This window comes from Phalacrocorax aristotelis, chromosome 3 (assembly GCF_949628215.1).
Source record: "Phalacrocorax aristotelis chromosome 3, bGulAri2.1, whole genome shotgun sequence".
Lineage (NCBI taxonomy): Eukaryota > Metazoa > Chordata > Aves > Suliformes > Phalacrocoracidae > Phalacrocorax > Phalacrocorax aristotelis.
Window position 1 is genome coordinate 94,506,333 of NC_134278.1, and position 21,213 is coordinate 94,527,545.

The window sequence follows — 21,213 nt, forward strand, 5'->3', positions numbered from 1 at the left end:
GACACAATGTCAGGTGTGGAGGGAAGGGGGCTGTTACTTAATGCAGCCAGTGGTGTTAGATCTGTAAGCTGTAGGATCTGGAGTTTCATTTATGTGTGTGTAACTTGTATGAGCCCATGAATGCAGCAGATATTTTCTCTTCACTTGAGGGTACACAACCTTCTGAATGGGACAGGGATATTCTACTACGTAAAGATGGTTCCCTCCCTTTAAGTGAATTTTGGTGAAAGACATGTTTAGAAGCTGGAAGTTCAATCTTTCCAGGGTAGGCTAATAAATAATGTTTTGTACCTTGGACAATCAAAATTCTACCTGCTAAGCTGTTGAATAAGTTTAGATTGCAGCCTTGAGTTTATTTTGCTTGCCTTACAAGTGCCCTTTGTATCTTTACTAAAACAGAATGTCCAGCTTGTGGTGGCAATTCAGAGTCCATGTAATTTCTCTTGATAATTATGAGATAGGCTTTCAGGAAAGTTTGGAGCCTTGCTTTATGCCCATGCAAGGTCTTGTGTTCAGTATACTTCTGAAACAAAGTCCTCAGCCTCCTTTGTTCATTAACTTGCAAAAGTCCTGAGGCAGAACTGTGGGAGAAGTTGAGTCCTACAGTTATGGGGCTTTTTGCTCCTTGAGAACTCAATGTCTGCTGGCTGCATGCAAGCAAGTAGATTTTTTTTTTTTTACATTGTCTCCCCATGTTGCTTTGTCCTCTGAGCTTTACATTTGGGAGGAAGGTGTGATAGAATTTCCTTCTTCCAAGGAGGCAGGCATGTGAGTACTGAAGTTACTTCAGACAGCTGTAGGCTAGACCCCTTCTCAACAATTTGAGATGGTTGTGGGCATGTACTTGCTTTCAATGTTTGTCTTTTAGAGTAATTATCCAATTTAAATGCCTACCGTCTCTTCAGTCTGTCATTCTTCTCTTTCCATTCCATCAGTGTTAAATTCTGTCTAACAAACTGCCCAGGTGTATTATCTAGGGAAGAATAGCTGTGAGTTAAAAATTCCTAGCCCTTCTAGATTGTAGCTTTTCCAGCTAAAACGTTATACCTTCAAGAGCCTGGTGTCTGAAAACAAAATAAATTACTTCTCATCAGACCCTGAGCCCCTCTTTTTTTCCTCAGATTCAAACTGTCTCCTCAGTTTGCCCTGCGCAGCCCTGAGTTTTGAAGGTAGTGGTGATGGAGGTGAAAATGTAGAAATAACCCTAGCCACTGCCTTTTAAATCTGGCATCTGTTGGCTAATCATGACAGTTTTATGAAGATTGTGCCTGAGGTGCGTAATCCTGAGTTAATGAGTTGCTCAGGAAAAGTCAAAATTCGAGTGGCAGACACTGCGTAGCCACAGGACAATGTAATTTTTCCTTCTGTACACAGGCATACAGTCCCTGCAGCCTTATGGAAGAATGCCCGAGGGAAGGACCAGTTGTGGTTTGAAGATGCTTTGGGTTCCAACCATCCTGTAATCCTTTACTTGCATGGCAATGCAGGAACCAGGTGAGGCACAAAATAGTGATGGCTTTGTTTTATGCTGTGTTTTCCTGGCTTGCTGCAGCTTCAACACAATGATAAGAAAGATGGGGACGAATATTTTAGTTAGGGCCTGTAGCGACAGGACAAGTGGTAATGGTTTTAAGCTAGATGAGGATAGATTCAGACTAGATATAAGGAATAATTTTTTTACAATGAGGGTGGTGAAACACTGGAGCAGGTTGCCCAGAGAAGGTGGTATGTGCCCCATCCCTGGAAACATTAAGCTCAGGTTGGAAAGGACTCTGCTCTAGATGAAGATGTCCTCTGCTTGTTGCAAGGGGGTTTGACTAGTCAGCACCTTTAAAGGTCCCTTCCAACCCAAACCATTCTGTGATAAAAATAAATATAAAATCTAAAAGCAGTTTGCCTCTCCTGTCTTTCAAAAGGAAAGCATGTCTTAAGAAATTATGCCACTCCACTTATTGAATGTGGGAATAAATTTATTGCAGTTATCAGAGAAATGCATTATTGTAGTTTACCTTACACCCTCTGCTAGAAGCCAGGAGGCTGTGCCCCTTACTAGATCAAGTGGGGAGAATTACTTCTTTTCAGTATAATGGTCTTTGACTCAAGACATGGGATAGTATTAGTGCTTCTGTATATATGATATACATGCATTAAATAAACTTTCCAGTTCCTTTTGTGAGCTTATTTTAGTAGTTAACGCATTCTGAGGAAGGAAAATCAGAAGGAAAGAGGAAGGTAATGTGCTGGTATTGAGCGTGTACAGGATATTTGTCTGGAACAGATACACACCTAAAATCTGTAATTTTGTAGTTGACCATGTGTATCAGCTAAAGTTCTCCATACTTTGGACGCTAAAAACCATTAGCGCAGTATGAAACTTCCTGGATGTTTCTCAGAATCATGTTCTTACTACCACATCTCTGCATGATACTGTGCTTTAGTTAATTTGTTAGAACATGGTCTTTTTCCTTACTTAATTAATCTTACAAAGAGTATCAGCCCCTTTGAGTTTTGCGTGGCAGTGCATGTTCTTTTGAAGCTGATACCTGCTTGTAGATACTCTGCAAGAGCAGAAACATTGCAGAAATACAAGTTCCATGACGTAAAGCAAAGAAACTGTGCTAGTAGTGAAGGTTCACTAGCCTTTACATTGCAGGAATGTTGCCCTTTTTCACCTAAATTCTTGTCTCAGCAGTGTTCTTTTTTGGTTCAGTGGCATGGTGTGGAAGATGCATGCTATGAGCCAGGAGATGCATGAGCAGATGGGTTTTTGGAAACTGACCATGTTGTCTTGAGCTGATGTATTACAAGGTTTAATCAAATTGTTGCATTGTTTTTCAAATGCTGCTTCGCTTGTTTTCTTGCCTTTATTGGGTGTAGCAAATGATACTAATGGAAACTATTTTTCAGCTTAATAGTGGTAATTTGGGACTAGTATCTCATTTATGTGTGTATTGATTAGATTTACTTCTTGGCTCCCCCAAGTGCTACTGAGATAAAGTACTGACTATGGATTGATTACATATTTTATATTTCGCTTGGAAGTGTATTGGCTTTGCCATTTCAGCTTTAATATGTATTGTTGTCTGTTTCAACACACGCATATTTAGTCTTCTGTCAGAGGGCTGCTTGATCGACGCAGCCTGCATCAAAATAAGTAAAAGGCACCATCTTGGCTTTCTGGTTTGCCTGAGTGGTGTGGAGCTGAGGCAAAAATGTTGTTTATTTGATCCCCTTAGAAAAAATTCCTCTGTTGCACTTTGAGGAATGCATGAGAAGGCACCAATGTGTGCATGTCAAGGGTGACTTTTCAAGCAAGTGTATCTTCAGACTTGTATGATTCAGAATGACTTACAAGTAACCCCTTGCATTTTGCCTTGAGTGTTTTTGGCTGCATTAGGTATTTTGTATACAGATGGAGCTGACAGCTTTTGGCTGGCAAGTGAACGTGTTCTTAGAGGGAGGTCTGGAAAGTGGCATTTTGGTTTAGGGGCTGCACTGACCAAACCAGCCATAGTATGAATGTTTTAGAGTTTTCATATGACTGCAGGAGTAAATCTACTCTTACATCAACACTAGACCAAAGTTTGAGTGTGGATTAGCCATGTCATGTTATAGATATATTTTAAGGCATGTAATGGCACATTCACTCTTTCCATTTTACTGTCTAGATTTCAATTTGTGGGGGTAAAAAAAATTTAAAGCAGATTCTTCCCCGGGACTTATTTACAGTGTTCAACTCCGGTTTTCCCTGCTGGCTTTTGCACGTGTGCTTTCTGTCCCTGTGCTTGGAGCCAGGTGGGCCATCTGCTTGAGTTTATGTGGTGAGTTCTGCTGAGAGTGTCGCATCTTGAAAGAGCAGGGGTTACTGGCTGGAACAGCACCGGTGGCAGGAGTGCAGGGTCTGCAAAGCTAACAGGGATAGGCTGTTTTGAGAGTGTTACAGGCTTTGGAAAAGGCAGGTAGGAGAGTGGGTTGAAAAGTTCATCTTTACCTGCTGTGAGAAGAGATTTATAGGGAGAAGTTGTCTTCAAAATTATGTCCTGCATAGCTCAGCAAAGCCTACTGTCTCCTTGAAGCCTGTGACAAAAAAGTTACGGTGTTTCTTATGTTTGTGTTAAACTGGAAGCTTAAATGTTCACCTGTGGTTTTTTTTTTGTTTGTTTGGTGTTTTTTGTTTTGTGTGTGGCTTTTTTTCCCCTCCCCTCTTCTCTTCATGAATCACTTTCGCCAGAGGAGGGGATCACCGCGTGGAGCTTTACAAGGTAAGTGGCTGCACGTGTTGTCTAAGCAGTTGCGTTGACACATCAGATGTGCACAAACTTGAGAAGACTGCTCATTACAGCTCACTGCCAACAGGCAGATAGCTTAGGGCTCTTCGTCTCCTCTATCTATGAAGTGTGTATGGGAAAAGGGGCCTGTAAGCCATGAGCACACTTCCCCATATTAAAAGATATTTGAAAGGTCTTTTACTCGCTGCTGTTAACTGTCAGCTCCAACTGAGCTAACCAGTTTTTTGCCAGGAATACTTTCATAACACAGTTTATAGGAAAATTTCAAAGTTTTATTTAATCACAGTCATAATTTGGTTGATTATATTAGTATACTAATTTAAGGTGCCATTTAAGAGTATTTTTTCATATGTTGCCAGTCTATATACTCTCATCATCGTAGAACAGAATAGAATATTTTCAGTTGGAAGGGACCTACAACAATCATGTAGTCCAACTGCCTGACCACTTCAGGGCTGACCAAAAATTGAAGCATATTATTAAGGGCATTGTCCAAATGCCTCTTAAACACTGACAGGCAGTCAGTGGCTTTCAACCACATCATCACTAACTGTAAGGGCTGTACAACCAAACCTCTCCCTTACATTTAGTAACACTATAACACTAATACGTACTACTGTAATTCTGTTGGTATCCCCTTCCCCGATTTATTCTAATTTTAAGCTCTCTTGATCAGTCCTGCCAGCTTACACCCAAAGATGCGTTTTGCCCCTCGGGACAGGTGGATCCTGTCAGACATCAGCATACCTTGCGTCTTGAAGTCTTAAAAGCCATGGTTTAAAAGCCTGAAGTTGTTGTGGAGGCACCAGTCCTGGAGCCAGGTATTGAATTCCTGGGCTCACCTGTTTCTTCCAAAGTTTCCCCCCATTACTGGAAGGATTGAGGAAAACGCTACCTTTGCTCCTGATTTTTTTTTTAAAGCAATCTTGATCAAATTCAGACATTTTGTTGCAACATCGTTAGTGAAAGAGCAGGAATGGATAGTAGTCTGAAGATGATTGTACAAAGCTCTTCACTCGTGGTGACGTCCCTAAGGTGGGCCCAAGGGAGGCAGCAAACTTCCTTGAAAAGAGGGTCCGGTCTGCAGATGGGTGCTTCTGTTCTGCACAGGAGGGAATCGCCAACAACCGTAACTCGATACTTCTTCTCAGCACTGGTCTTAATGCAGGTTTTCTTGCAAGGATGCCATGCATGATGCCATACATCACCAACTGCTCGGAAAATATACATGGGTTGAGGCCAGCTGAGATTCCTCACACTCTTCAAACTTGGGAAGGTGACATTTGGTCTTTTAAATGGCAGAATGTTGGGCCAAGCCAGTATAAACCTCCCCATTGGCCCATTAGTTGGCTAGGGTGACAAAGCTAATACTTGCCTATTCGCAGAACAATTTGTTGCAATAAAACATTTTCAAGGTTGCCAGTGTTGGGGATTACTTTATCACTTTCAGGCAGGCAGGTCCAGCCTGAGTTTCTCCCTTTCCCATGGCACAGTGCATTTGTATGAGTGGTGCCATCTCAAGTGCTGAAGATTTTGGACAAAACCAAATGAATTTCCCAGATGTAGCACCATGGTGTGTTATGTGAGAACAGGCAACTTCAGCCGCTTTGGGTCTTTTGCCTAATGACTCTTGCGGTCATTTATTTTATTAAACTCTCTCTTGGCTGAAATTCTCACACACGCTTTCTTGATCTCATATCACACATTTATAGAAGAGCCATAATTATTTTTGCTGGCTCACTTCGGAGGGGGCCAAGTCTGTGCTGTTTTTTCTATGGATTTAGCTATCATTCCCTTCTCTTCATAATTTGTGTCAGAGTGTTGGCACTCATAAAGCTTTATTGCAATGCAGCTCCTTGTGCAAGATCCCCTACCGCAAAGTCGTCTTAATTCAGATTGCTTAGAAATTGCTCTTTGGCAGCCCCGAGGAGGCAGGTGATATTTCTTTTTCCTTTAAGAAAAAGGCTGAACTAGGTTACAGAAAGTTGGTTGAGACGACTGTTGTGTATGGCATATTTTGTGCTGGCCAGTACAGGCAGAGGGGTTGTTTTAGATTTTGACTGAGCAAGAGTAGCAGTGTTTCAGAATACTCAAGACTCGGTGTGCCTCTGAGTGTGTACACATATGGAGGACGCAATTTATCAAAACCCAAGGTTTCTGTTACTGGGTCTGGTATTCTTCTGCTGCTGAGAACATAGACAAGTTGCTTAGTTTGTCTTTCAGTCAGTAACTCACACGTGGTCTTACCAGAACCATGCCAGAAACTCCAGGTTCGTACTTATTCCAGCAGAATGAAACAGGCTGGACTGCTGTCCTTTTTGCTGGTCCTGCTAGTGGGCTGGAAGCAGTAGGGGAAATCCTCTAGAAGGGGCTCAAAAGGGAAATAATAACTGTAAGAGGGCTCTGTCCTTTTATTCTGAGTGATTGAGGCATGTGAGCAGCTTTTCTCAGCAGCAGCACTGAATATTGAAGCTGTCACTGCTGCACAGTCCGTGAGCAGCAGGCGTCCAAAATGGTTCTTGCCCGAGTCAATGTGTATTTGAAGACAGTAAGCAGAAGTAGGAGCCATGAGGAAGCAGGCAGGAGGAGCAGCAGTGGTGCAGTAAGCACATACAAACTCGCTTTGAGGGGCATGGTTTCCTCTGGTCTAGACAAGTGTCCAGTTACTCTTTGCTCAAGCCTGGTTTCTAGGTATTGTGGTTACAAATGTATTCAGGGTCACTGTGTTATTCACATTATTCAAATTATTCATGCTTGAATAATGCAACTCAAAACCTTTTAAAACTGACAAGAATCCTGTTCCCTTAGCTACCTTGACTGTTGATGACAGACTACCGCAAGCTTCTGCAATTTGTCATAGAGCCTTTGGCAGTGAAGCTTTTATCTGTTTTTTATATTGATGTGCTGGGATAGTGAACAGTTGATGCAGAGGGGTGTTTGGTGGTTTTTTTCTTTTCTTTATTTTTCCCCACCTGCATGAGGTTACCTAACTTTATAGCAGCACATGAAACAATACAGTATTGTTATAGGGGCGTAAGTAATTACTCTAAATTAAACATTTGGCATTGTTATACTAAACATCCTGTTAAAGGTCAAAGAAAATGCTTGTTATCTGCAAAGCCAATTGAAATCTTACCAGCTTCATCTGAGACTTTTTCTGAACTAATTCTAAGGGGAAAAACAAGAAAGAAAAATACTCTTCAAAAAACCGACTAAAACAGAAGAGGCTGTTAGTGCAAGGCAGGGGATTGGGATGCTCCCAGGGTTGCTGGCTTCAGTCAGGGATGTTACAGTTTGTCATCAACTGTGTCCTTCACTAGGAGGAGCTGGATGTTGGTGGTGGAGGTTCTTCCTTCTCTTGTGTATCCACTGTGATAGGCCATGCTTTGGCCTTGCTTTGCATGTCTTCTTTCATCTTGGGAAGTAGGTGTTTGGGTGCTGCAGCTGCCCAACGCCAGGGTAGGAAGGAAGGTGCATGGGCAGCAGAGCCATTCTCTAAAGCAGAGGGTGCTATGAGTGTGGGACCCCAGATCATGAAGGTTGAGGTGGGCACCTTACAGCTCTGGTGGCTGCAATGGTGGCAGTGACAGTTTCTGCTGCTCTTCCTGCTTGTTCGTGTTCCTCCTCAGCCTCATCTCTTCTTTTCCCTGGAAGAGAAAGGCACCTCTGGAGTATAAGAGTGGGCAGTGCCCATGGTCAGGGCTTGGCAGGTCCTTGGAGGAATGAGCCCCTACAAGTCGTTCACCTGTATCTTGGCTTTGAGTTAAATAGGTTCAGGAGTGGGAGGCTCCATTGGCTTCTTCCCTTAGTAAAGGCAAGGGATGACCTTGCTCTTTGTCCTTGCTCTCTGCAAGGGAGAGGAGAGCTGGACAAACTGGCTTGTGCCATGCTGGGCTCTGAGGAGGCAGGTCTTGGTGGTCAGGGGTCCTGAGCATGGCCTGCCTAGGTTTACGTGAGCATTGAGGTTGCTACTGCCTGTGCCTGGGCGTGTCCTTACGGCATCCTTATTGCTGTGAGAGGGCTTGTGTGTTTGGCAGCTGACCAGGATGAGAGCCAGGCAAATTAATGTTGCAACATCTCCTGCTTGCTGCCAGGTGCATTTGCTTTGTGTAGCCTTGCTTGCTCCTGGCACCCAGTGGCAAGAGAAGAATTTGGCTGGGGGTGCATCATTCCATTCCTGGCCCGCTTCAGGAGACTCCACGCTCTTTCCAGGCATGGCTGCTGTCTCAGGTGCTTCCTTGCTGCTTTTGGAGGTACTGAGTGGTAGCATTTGGGGGTTCAGACTCCAGTTGGGGTTAAGGAAAGCTGGAGGTCACTATGTGGTGGTCTTTGATGGGTATGAAGTGCAGGTGGTGGCTGGTGCAGATCAGACCAATGGTCTGAGGAGGTAAATGCAGGGGGAGGACCTGGTGCTGAAAGGCTGTTTGCAGGAAGATACACAGAGGCGGAGAAGGTGGAAGAAGGCAGAGCTGCCATGTGGACAGTGACCTGGGGCTGACTGCGGTGCCCTCCTGCTGCAGGGGCTGAGCTCCCAGAGTGAGGTGTGTACCAACCCTAGCAGCACAGGTGCAAAGTGTATGTGAGTATGAACATAAAAGAAATCTAGGATGGAGATCAAAAAGAAAAAAAAAGTTTTAAGAACACTATTAGTTAATTATTTATCGGTAATTATGCAGATAGAAGTTGAAGGAATAGTTGAATAGTAGTCTCTAGTAGAACTGGGATACAGTTGGCTTTGAAAATTAAACACTAGTCCTGTGTGCGTGGTTGCAATGGATGTGTTAAAAATATGGTGCATTTTAAGAAGCAGAGGATGGTAAAAATCTGTTTTTAAATGTAGCAGCTGCTAATTAAAATAGAAGTGCATCTATTTTCTTATTGAGAAGAGATGCCACCAATGCAGCCAACACATAACAAACATGTATAGAAGGTAGGTAAACTGTCAACAGGTTAAATAATTTTTAATGGCCTGGAAAAAGCTAGATTTTATGTGATATCTTAGGAGTAAAACTACATTGTAAAGCTGAAAACCAAACTTTGCAAGAAAGAACTTTTTGTTCTGCGAGTCCAGTCAGGGGTCCAATGTGTAAGTGAACATATAAAAAAACGGTGTATAGTGATTCTGATGGAAACAGCTGTCCTGCAGCACCTGGTTTGTTAATTAATATTTTACCTGATTATTCTGCTATTGTTATGTATGTTGCAGTGGTATTCTGTACTGCGGTGTTGTGTATACATAAACACATCTCTGTGCTGTTGGCATAGTTACTTGCAAGAGTATATTGAAGAAACGGTAACTTGTGAGTGCAGGTTCCAGAGTGAAACAATTGCATATTTAATACCTCTGCTGTAAAGGGCCTTTGCCCTGGAAGTGCACACAGTTATGGACCTTGTCACCTCCAAGGTGAACTCTCTAAAGGGTTTAGAGCCAAAGAGAGAGAAACAGGAATTGCTTGGAGACACTTCAATAGTAAAAAGCAAATGAGCTTTGAGTGACTTGGAAGCTGTTGCAGTTGCACCTGCTGATATAAATACCAAATAACTCTTAGTGGATAATGGCATGGAAAGAGGGGTAGTGGAGTAGCATAACCTCATAGCTAGTGCCAAGAAATAACATGACCAAGTGCAGCAAGGGTGAGCTTGATGTAACGTGTTAGTCCTGGGACCGGGGGTGACAGGAAGCAACAGGGCAAACTGCATGATACATATGTGAAGTTACTCTTTTTGTCTTCAGACGACCATTTAGATCCTAGCGGGACCAATGGAGATGCTCTCTCCACTTCCAGTCAGGTGCCAGTTGTCTGTGTAAGCTCCAGTTGTACTTATATGCATACTGTGCACTCCCAAATTGTTGTAAACTGTCTAATTGTTTATAACTCTACACAACATCTGTATATGCAGCCTGTTAAGGTTAAAATTGTACTATTCCTTTAGGAGCAATGCTCAGCTTACAGGTATCATTCCAGTTGTATGCTGTGATAGTCCCAGTACCACTAGGTGTGCTATTTAAAAAATAGCAATGAATGCTAACCCAACTGCTAATGCTGGAAGCCCAGCTTGTGGTGCAACAAGCCCTGAAGGTAGTGGATGTTGCACACCAAGCAGATATCTGATCTGCCACAGTACGGTGCAGTCCAAACCTCCGAGCACTGCTCCTGCCTGCAATCCCTCTGAGAATGGTGTCCTACCACTACAGGGGTTTTGAACTTGGATTTGCATCCTATAGTTGTTGTCTTAATAGCAATTTTATTCATTGTGCAAGCTGCATTGGCTATAAAATAAAACACTCAGCAACTGAGTAATGGCAACACATTACAATTACAATGAAGAGCTACATGCTGCCCTCAGACAAGCTGAAAGGGTAAACACCTCCAAGAAAATCCATTGCTTGGTCCTGGTGAGAAGCCTTGAGCTGCAGGAGGGTTTGAAATATCCTTGCTGGACTTGTGAGTGACAGCCTGCAGTTGGTGGACTGTCAAAAAATGAAATTGAAGCTTTGTAACCCAGTGCATTTAATATTGCCGTGGCTAGCAGCACAGCTGAGGCTTCTAAGGCTTCTTCTGACCTTGTTTTGGATCTCCCTGGAGCACTCTTCTGAGCTTGTTAAGCAATAAAAGCAGTTGTCTAACAACCAGGTGGCCACTGGCAAGCTGGTTTTACTTTTGCTGAGCTTTGTGTGATTACGTGGCATAGCCATAACTGTCATACAAACAGTAAGAATTCTCACACTGCGTTACAGAGAAAGTAGCTGTAACGTTTTTATGTACAAGTTACAGATACAGTTACTCTGTGTCAGATGAAACGCTGATGACACCCAATGTAGTGATACAGGGTAGAGGAGTACAGGCCTGGTGTGACAGCAGAGACCGCGGAGACAGGGACACGGAGGGCACTGCAGGGGAGCGCAGGTACGAGCGTGTGTGGAACGGGGCACAGGCTGGCCCTGGAGACCCCCGGGCTCTGCACAGCCTGCCAGGGGTCAGCTAAAGAGATGCAGACCTGGGAGCTGGGCAGAAATGGGTTTAGAGGTAACAAAGAGAACATGTCCAATGTACGTTGAACATGGCCTATAAAGTAATTTGGGGTGTAATGTGGAATCACAGACCAGTGAAGAGAAGGAAACATCCAGTGCGTGTCTGAAATGAATGAAAACTATCCCCGGATGGATCCTAGAGGGAAGTGGGAGAAACAATCACCATCATAGTCCTCTCAGTGAAGGAACTGAGTTGCCAACTTACCTGAACAGCCCTCTTTTCTATGTTGTCTTTTTTTTTTTATTCCCCCCCACCCCATACTAATGAGATCTGAACTAGTAACAGTAATTTTTCAGGCTGTTAAGATCTCAATTACACTATAAATAAAGTGTTGGTTTTATATATGAGATGATTTCCTTTTGTCCATTAGAAGGTTTAGAGTGTAGTGTAATACTAAGATTGCTTTTTTTAATCACGTATGATACGTAGACCATGAGAGCAACAACAGTTTAATCTTTTTGTCACTATTATCATCATTATTATTATAATCATCATCATCATCCACCATGGAGCTGTTAGGTTCATATTGAGCAATGGTTGCATTGTTTTCCCTAAGGCACTTTTTCCGAGCAGGTTGATCTAACACTGCGTATTTTCGCTTGCTTTTAATAGATTTTGGCTGTAACAAATCTTTATGATAGAGCAATTGCACATTTTGGATGTATACATTTAAGCCTTCTAAAGCCTGGAATGGGCTCCTATATGTTATACTAACATTTTGCCAATTTATATAATATAAATGAAGCAGTTGTACTGTTTCACTGGAAAACCTGAAAGTGTTTGTAGGGGAAACAGTCATAGGATGTTTGTGCATCCTAAGGGTAAAGCTGTTAAAGGGAGAATTAACAGCTAAGATAGCCTGATATGAGGTCCAGGAATGAAATGGAGTAAAACCAGCAGGATGAGATGTTTAGTGTTTAAAAGCTCTGTGCCTGCTGCACCAAAAAGCTGTAAGTTGTTGCTTTACCATGTCAGGCTGATAATGTTATATATTAGATCCCTGCACCTTGGCCTGAGGCGAGAGCACAGCTGCTGCATGAGTCTCTGTGATGGGTTTCTGCATGTTTCTCTCCCCTCTAGGTTCTCAGCTCCCTTGGGTACCACGTGGTCACGTTTGATTATCGAGGTATGTGGGCTTCTTTTATTGTGAAACACTTCTAGATGTCTCTGTAGAAACAACAAAGGAGCTGCTCCTTTTTTGGATCTCAGGGGAGCTGTTGTTTTATAAATGCTTGCTGCCAGCTAATTAGATGTGGTTATTGCTTCTTTTTCCTCATGGGTATCCAAAGAACTTCCAGAAATTTCTTTCTGGTGCCTTCCTGTGTAGCGCTGCTTCCTGACGTCCTGCTCAATTGACTCTGGCTTCTGTCTGACCTGATGCACAGGGCTTGTTGATTTGGGAGCTAAGGAGCAGAGGGTGACCCAGACACATATGCTGTCACAGCATCCAGTTAAGGTATCCTCCAGATGCTTGACTAGATGTAGTCTTCTGGATATGATCTAATGGACTTTCCTGAGGTCACACAGGGAACTGAACTTGTACTTCTTTTTAAAAGCTGATAGGTGAGATAAGACATAGAGTAAATGATTTGCTAACAATAGGTAACATCCTCGGCAGAAGCAGTGACCGTTTTGCAACTCTGTGCCAGTAGCAGTCAAGCATCTGCTGCTCTTTTTTTCCCTTTATATTTATTTCCCTTAATATTAAAGCCATGACTGCTGTGTAATGCCACTGGAGATACAGGAAAGAAATTAATCCATTGCATTTTTATCAAGAAGACATCTGGGAGAGGTTTATTTGTAGGAGCTTGCCTGTTTTTCAGTCCTGCTGGCAGCTGCTTCTCTGGCTGCTTATTAGGTATCAGAAGGGATGTGGGATGCTTGCTGCTTAGCATAAGTTGTATAGACATGCTGCAACAGTGATAAAGCCAGAACAATCAGGAGGGTGGAAAATTGCTTGAGGGCATTAATCGAACAGCATGGACAAACTGATGTTGCAACAGCTTTGTGAAATGCACTTGGGTTTTGACCCTAAGCATCTAATTCTTATGCTGTTAGAGACTCCACTTACAAATTGCTTACGTGCTTGCAAAAGCGGCTAAGGTTTGGGAGCTGGGCTGTCGCAGATGGGTTGGTGCAAGAACACAGTGTGGCAGTGTTTAAGATCCAGCTCTTGTTTTTGTTGTTCAGTAAATCCACAAAAACTCCTTGGCAGGCAACAGTTACCTTGTTTAAATCACTGCAGATCAATCCGGGCTTTCAGCCCCAAATTGTAGAGGTGCACGGGGAAATGAACAGAAACTGTCCATGTCCCAGGTTCTTTTGCAGTCGCAGATGGGCTGCATGTGAAGAACTGGCTGGCTCTGACCAGTTTGTGCAGTTCTCAGGACTATTTGTCTTTCAGGCTGGGGCGATTCAATAGGCAGCCCATCAGAGAGGGGAATGACTTATGACGCCCTTCATGTCTTCGACTGGATAAAAGCAAGAAGTGGAGACAACCCGGTCTATATATGGGGACACTCCTTGGGCACGGGGTAAGCATCTAATCTCAGTGGGACTTAGCAGCTGCTGAAAAACATTAAACGCTGACCTTGGATGAAGGTGCTGATTGCTGTAATCCCCAGGCTGGCTTGGTTTGGAGTCTGTGGCATAATTGCTGCAGACTAGCTTCCCCTTTGCGCTCTCCAGAGTGAGAAGGGCTACAGTGAATGACTGTGCAGGAATTGATCTCGAACCTTCATTGCCCAGACGGTTACAGTGGAAAAAAGACACTTTGAATAACGTAATGCAGATTGACCATGGGGAGAGAAAGTGGGACTGCAGTGATCTCTTCCTGTGGTGAACCTATGTCTATATGCCCTTTAGAGCAGAACATCAGGCTTCTCCAATACTCTGAAGAGTATTGCAGACCAGCTGCACATGCATGTGACTTGCCCTTACAAAATGTTTTCCTCCTGTCCTGGCAAACATGCCGTGTGTAATCAGTACTCATGCAGATGCCTGCATGACTACACTGCTGGCCATCTGTGACATTTATGTGGTCATGCCTAGCACAGGGAAGTTCAAAGCGTCAGGTGCCTTTGCCTGCATGTTTTTAACTTAACTTTCCTGCTTCCTTCCTTTCCACTGCTGTCTGGAGGTGGGTCGTATGCAAGAGGCAACGTTTGCTCTTATCCCTTTGATTTGCAGAGGAGCAGAAGGCAAACACAAGAGTTACTTTTGAGTTGAACTGTGTGCAGATTAAACTGATAGAGACCACAACAGCTTGCCTTGCTGTCCAACAAATATGTTGCTGGGACCGGGAGGTATTTCAGGAGAGTGTCTCTTCATTGCAGTGATACTAAACATCCTTCTTTGAGAGAAGGCAAAGGCTTTTCTTTTGGCTCTTCCTCTAAATTTGTGCCATGTTCAGGATCCCTTTCTGGGTCAGAGCATGCTTGTGACATTTCCCAGCATGCTGCAATCTGAGTGGCCTGGGACTGTGGGAAACTCAGCTGAGCTTCCTGGTGACCATAGCCAGCCTGGGGTTTGAGGGTTTTGAAATATGCTGTGCTTGGAGGATTCAGCAACTTTTGGAAATATCCTTGTCCCATTATGGAGATGCATGGGGGAGACTGCTGCTTTCTGACCCAGCTGTGGAAACTCCTTGCAGTGTCACCCTTGGACCTTGTGTTCCAGCTGCCATGAACACAACATCCCTCTGCCCATACCCGTGTTACCCCCAGACCACAAGGGATGAGCAAGAAAGAGGGAAAGAGGCTGTGTCACACAGCTGCAGATATGATGGGGGCCTGAGAACCACCTTAAAGGAGGTCCTTCCAAGTGGCTGCATGGTGTACTGCTTCCTTGGACTAGTTCACTTACCTAAATGCAGGCACCTGATGCCATTTGAAACACTTGGTAATGGGAGACCAGTGGGAACCCAAGCCATTGTGGACTGGCTGCTCAGACCTCAGACAGTGTGAGGGGTCGATATTATGGCAGTTGAGTTGTATCTCTGTTCCTACTACCACTAGAGCCTGGTGCTTTGCAGAGGGTCTGTGGCAGATTAAATGCTTGTTGTTCTTCTTTCCAGGGTTGCAACAAATCTAGTGAGGCGCCTTTGTGAAAGAGGTAAGTCTGGTGGGTGGATGTTCTTCGCACCCAGCCTGGGTCCTGCTGGCATCCCAGATTTCCATGTATGTTTGTGGTTGTGACAAGGCTGTCCTTGGTGCATCATGGTGGCAGCTGCTCTCATAAGGCAGACCCTGACCTTGCTGGGTATCTGCACCCCTGCATTTCAGCACATTGCCTTCGGCTTTTCAGAAACGCCCCCAGATGCCCTGATACTGGAATCTCCATTCACCAACATACGGGAGGAGGCACGAAGTCACCCCTTTTCTGTGGCAAGTACACAGTGGCTGTCACACTAGTGGCATGTAATTGTATGCTTAGAAACTAACCTTCAGAAGTGATGTAGCTGAGCTAAGTGCATGACTTGTGGGGCAGCAGTGATATTTATAAGTGTTGGGGGTAAAGAGCTGCACTTAAGGCAGCTCCTGGGAACCCCAGTACAATAAGCAGTACCAGAGCCATGTGTGGAGCCTGCCTAAAGAAAATAGAAACTGGTATCAGAAATGGCAGTAAACGTAGGGAGGGGAAGATAGACTTTGCTCTCAGCAGTGGATAGCCCATTCTTCTTATGTTGTAGCTTCTCTATTGCAGGAGGCTATTTTGTAGGCTGTGAGCAAAGCGATGGCAAAGCTGGGCTTCTCTTGGTCGCTACCCTGTCCATGTGGCCCCTTGGTACTTGTGTGGTTTCCCTGGTGAGTTCCCTCTGATGTGGCCACATTTTCCATCTGGCATGGCTGCAAGTTAGCTCTGAACTGAGCGGTAACCCAGACTAGGTGTTGGATTTGGCCAGGCTGGTAAGAAATCCTGGGATAAAGGTCTCTTCCAGGAGGACTGTTGCCAGCAGCAGCATGATACCTAGAGACCTTGACCATACAAGCACTCAGAGATCCTGCACCTGAGCAGGCTGATAAGATAGACCTGAAACAGGAGAGGGAAAAATACTGCTGGTGGAAACATGAACTGTCTCACTGCAGAGAGCACAGCCAGCAGCCAAGGGATGTTACTGGGATGGCAGTGGCCTGCCCCGTTACTGCTGTTTGTATAATTGTCCTGCTGGTGCCTGCCACTAACACAAATTTTTCCTTGCAGATATACAGATACTTCCCTGGTTTTGACTGGTTCTTCCTTGACCCCATCACGACAAGTGGAATTAAATTTGCAAATGATGAGAAGTGAGTTCCCTTTTTGGCTGCGGCTGCAGTGAGCCATGGCAAGCATTGAGGAGGATAGACATCAGACTGCACACTCTGCTTTTTTTTTTTTTTTTTGTTGAAGCATTATACTTGCTGAAGGGATTTCAGTTACTCTTGCATCCCTGAGCGCAACACAGCTTGCACTGTGGAGCTCTTCCCTGTTTAATGGTTTTTAATAAGGACAGATGCAACAGAGTACAGAGACTACTCAGGGATATGCTAATTTGGTCCATGTGACGTATGCTTTTCAAGTGTACGTTACACGTTAAATAGTAGGATTGGGGCATTGAAGGCATGGGAAGATTTCTCTGCTGTGTGTTTGTATAAGCCACCCTGTGTATAATAATGTCTCTTTTCACTGGGCCTTTTATTCAAGACCCTGAGCATTTGTGAGCTTGGTTTGCAGTACTGAAACCAAACCAGATGTTGAGGGATGATGATTTGCAGTGGGGTGAGCCACCTTTCTCTGGTCTAAGCAGCAAACAGCTTTTACAAGGATGCCTTTCACTAGTAAATTTTCTATAGATCAGACGAGTGGTACCCAAATAATACTATTTTCAAGATCTGAACTGCAGTTAATGACCCTCAGGGCATGTTTGTCATTGCAGTTTCCTTGAAAATCCAGTGTGTTGGTGTTAGAGTGGTAGAATTACTCTGAGCCTTTGTGACATTGTCGTCTCTTTTACAGTGTGAAATACATTTCCTGCTCCCTGCTCATCCTGCATGCTGAGGATGACCCGGTGGTACCATTTCATCTGGGAAAGAAGGTACACATGTGGTTCTGCAAGGTGATCTGGTGGGAGGTGCTGGTGTGGGTAGGATGACATCCCAGCCAGGCAAAACGTCAGCAATAGGTAGAAATGCATAGCCCAAAGGGACTATAAATCTATGGTGTTGGAGGTGGCAAATCAGTAGTGAAATAGTGCTAGAGCTAGCATAGCTGGTCGAGCCAGGGCCCATAACCCACCTCTGAGAGGGGTGCTGGTTTGGCAGGGGTAGCTGGTTTGGAGTGACACGTGTCCCTCACCTGCCTCCCCTTGGACTCAGCTTTACAACATTGCTGCGACGTCAAGGAGTTTCCGAGACTACAAGGTGCAGTTTGTTCCGTTCCACACAGACCTTGGCTACCGTCACAAGTATATCTACAGGAGTCCAGAGCTACCTCGAATACTGCGGTAACAGCCTGGCTGACCAGAGTCTCCTCTGGCTTGTGGGGCGGGCTGGGTCTTGGGGCTTTGCGGCATGCTGTGACACGTGCCCAGGAGCAAGAGGGATGTGTAACAGGTGCCTGTATTGGGCAGCTCTTCTGAAAAGCCCTTTGGTCTCCAGGGTGGGTGAGATACTGGGGCTGGCTTAGCACCCAGTCAGAGCTCTCCACATCCCTGGAAATCAGGTTTTGGGAAGGGGAGCCATAGAAAGCTGCGAGTACTTCTGCTCTCTGGCTCATCTCCAGAGCATCCAGCTCACAGCAGAGGAGTTGTTTGCAAAGCAGCTACTTCTGCTTGCCTTTTCTAGTGGGAAGCACTGATGGGTGAGAGCAAAGCTTGGTGCCGTTCCCAGTACTGCAAGTGCTTGAGCCCCAGTATTTGCCAGGGGAATGGGAAGACCTGCAGGCTGCAGCACGCACTGGTGTAGGAGAGCTGAGTGTTACTGCTGTATTGTTTCCTTTCCTAGGGAATTCCTGGGAAAATCTGAACGTGAGCATCATCACTGAAGACTGGCTGCTTCGCAGCATAGAGGTTTTCCTTTCTTTCCTTCCTCTCTCTCCTCTTCTTCCCCCTCCCTGTGGGTCAGCCTGCCATTCTTCCGTCCCTGGCACTAGAGGAGGTCAGGGATTCCCACCCTGGTCCTGATGTGTACCCTTGGCAACTCCAGCTCCCAGCATCAGCGCCTGTGATGGTAGAAGAAAGAAGTTGTTGGCTTCTTTTTTGACATGGACGGAGGGGTGATAATAGCCCTGGAGCCAGTGCCAAACCGTGACAAATGTAAGCACAACAAAACCTGGCCGATCTGGCATGGTACTGCTGAAGACAGACATTCCTAGGACACGTATGTCATGACCAAGGGTGTTTCTTCCACTTTTAAACACTGCTGCTGTTTTTGGATCATGTAGAGATTCATTTGTAGGTGACTGGCTTTTGCCGTGTCTCCATACCACAGTTGTCTTGCTTGAGTTTGAGGTGTTCTCTTTCTAGGAAATACATGTTTTGCCTTTCCTTTTCGCTAAGTGGCTGTAATTACAAATACACAGAAGATCCAGGTGGTGAGAGGTTTTTTTTTAGCTCTTCAGTTGCAATATGTTGCAAGTGTTGGGCTAATTGCACACATTTGGAAATAAAATGAAAGATTTTTTGTTATTCCTTTTCAAACATCTATTTAATGGAAAAGGTTAGTGCCCTTTTATCTCTCTTCTGTACCCTTTTACTTCTGAACGTCATTTCTGCTCCCATCCCTCCTGCCCTTTGTGGATCTCCTCCCTTTCACATGCACTTCCTATTAGGACTGAAGTTACTTACGTAGATAAATTACAAATTTAGGATTTTAAGCAGGAAAGTGTGAGATAACATTTTTGCTTGATCTCTCCCTTCCATGAACAAAGTGGGCCCAGGATGTGGGAATGGATGTCTTCCATTGTCCCTGTAAACACCCAGACAGACATGTGCTTCCTTTAGGTGGGAAGGGCAGGTTTTTTCCCTCAACTACCTTTTAACTACTTAAGTCAGTTTTTTGTGTTCCTGGTGGCCACACCATTCCTCTGTAGTTAAAAGCAGGCAGTAGTATGCAGTACTTGATGAAAAAATAAGTCTGGGGTGTCCCTCTCCATCCACCTCCCCTCTGTGCTCTGGGCATTACAGAATCAAAGAATGGTAGGGGTTGGAAGGGACCTCTGGAGATCATCTTGTCCAACCCCCGTGCTTGAACAGGGGGCACAGGAACACATCCAGGTGGGTTTTGAATGTCTCCAGGGAAGGAGACACCACAACCTCCCTGGGCAGCCTGTTCCACTGCTGTCACCCTCACAGTAAAGAAGTCTTTTCTCACATTTAGCTGGAACTTCCTGTGTTTCAATTTGTGCTCATTGCTCCTTGTCCTGTCATCGGGCACTATTGAAAAGAGTCTAGTCCCATCATCCTGCCACCCACCTTTTAGATATTTATAGGTATTTATGAAATCCCCCTTCAGTCTTCTCTTCTCCAGGCTAAAGAAACCCAAGTCTCTCAGCTTTTCCTCATAAGGGAGATGCTCCAGTCCCCTGATCATCTTTGTAGCTCTCTGCTGGACTTGCATAAGCAGTTCCACATCCTTCTTAAACAGGGGGACCCAAAACTGGACACAGTACTCCAAATGTGGTCTTACTAGGGCAGAGAAGAGGGGGAGGATAACCTCTCTCAACCTGCTGGCCACGCTCCTTTTAATGCATCCCAGGATACTGTTGGCCTTCTTGGCCACAAGGGCACGGTGCTGGCTCAGGGTCAGCTTGCTGTCCACCAGCACTCCCAGGCCCTTCTCAACAGAGGTGCTTTCCAGTAGTTCAGCCCCCAGCCTGTACTGGTGCAGGTTGTTCCTCCCCAGGTGCAGGTCCTTGAACTTCCTCTTGTTGAATTTCATGAGGTTCCCCTTGGGCCAGCTCTCCAGCCTGTCCAGGTCTTGTTAGATGGCAGCACAGCCTCCTGACCTATCAGCCACTCCTCCCAGCTGGGTATCGTCAGAAAACTTGCTGAGGTTACACTCTATCCCATCATCCCAGGCACTCCCAACAGCACTTCTCAGCCCATCTTACAGCCATGGTGGGAACATGTTGTCCAGCAGGCAGAAGTGGAAATGAGCCTCTCCCACAGGGAGAGGTCCTGGGGATGTCCTTTCCCTGTTTGGGGCTAGAATAGGGGCTGCTTTATGCCACCAATGAGCTCTGCACTGAGATGGGAGAGGGTCATATGCTGGCTCTGTGGTGTCTGGCTGGGGACCTGGCCCTGCTCCCCATCAGTCTATATAGACAATACCAGGTGCTGTAGGTTTAGTCACTAGTGCTTAGTGAATTGTGCTGCCTGAAGGGTCTGTTCAGGGGTGTACAGCGTAGTATAAACTGCTCAGCATGCATCCAAGTTATATCTGCAGGCTCATACTAGTAAAGCAGACAGTAGCTTGTTCTCGTACTGAGAATCTTCTGCCATAGCGTGGTTGTCCCTGATGTTTCTGACCCATGATACTGATACTCATAAGCTAACTGTGCCACTTCAGTTATGTTCAATGCACCTGTATTTATTGCACTGACAGAAGAGAAACACTTATTTGGCTCTGGAGAGTGATGTGCACATTCCAGCTAATGCTGCTGCTGGCTTGGGGCAAAGTGCAGCCTGAGCCAGAGGCTGGTCGGCTGCCTTTCTCCTGTGTGATGGAGCTGAGGGTCCAGCAGGTGAACTGCTGGTGTTGGTGACCACACCACCACCATTCCCGTTAGTAGGCCAGTGATATGCTTGGAAATTTAAACTGAAATGTTTATCTAAAAGTGGTGTAGTTTTAATAAAGGCATTGACTGCTGATCACTTCAGCTTCATCTGTATTACCTGGTAGTTTTTGGGACTT

At 45.0% G+C, this 21,213-nt stretch overlaps 1 protein-coding gene across 2 annotated transcripts in view; it reads left to right on the forward strand.

The window, feature by feature from the left end:
• ABHD12 (abhydrolase domain containing 12, lysophospholipase) overlaps positions 1-21,178 on the forward strand; it is a 44,955-nt gene extending 23,777 nt beyond the window's left edge. For both annotated transcript variants that reach the window (XM_075088550.1, XM_075088551.1), the window contains exons 4-13: positions 1,375-1,494; positions 4,232-4,262; positions 12,404-12,449; positions 13,728-13,857; positions 15,399-15,436; positions 15,629-15,708; positions 16,526-16,608; positions 17,318-17,396; positions 17,677-17,804; positions 18,304-21,178. In XM_075088550.1, coding sequence (XP_074944651.1) covers positions 1,375-1,494; positions 4,232-4,262; positions 12,404-12,449; positions 13,728-13,857; positions 15,399-15,436; positions 15,629-15,708; positions 16,526-16,608; positions 17,318-17,396; positions 17,677-17,804; positions 18,304-18,343 — 775 coding nt within the window. In that variant the 3' untranslated portion in view covers positions 18,344-21,178. The remainder of the gene's footprint in view (positions 1-1,374; positions 1,495-4,231; positions 4,263-12,403; positions 12,450-13,727; positions 13,858-15,398; positions 15,437-15,628; positions 15,709-16,525; positions 16,609-17,317; positions 17,397-17,676; positions 17,805-18,303) is intronic.
• Positions 21,179-21,213: the final 35 nt, after the last annotated feature.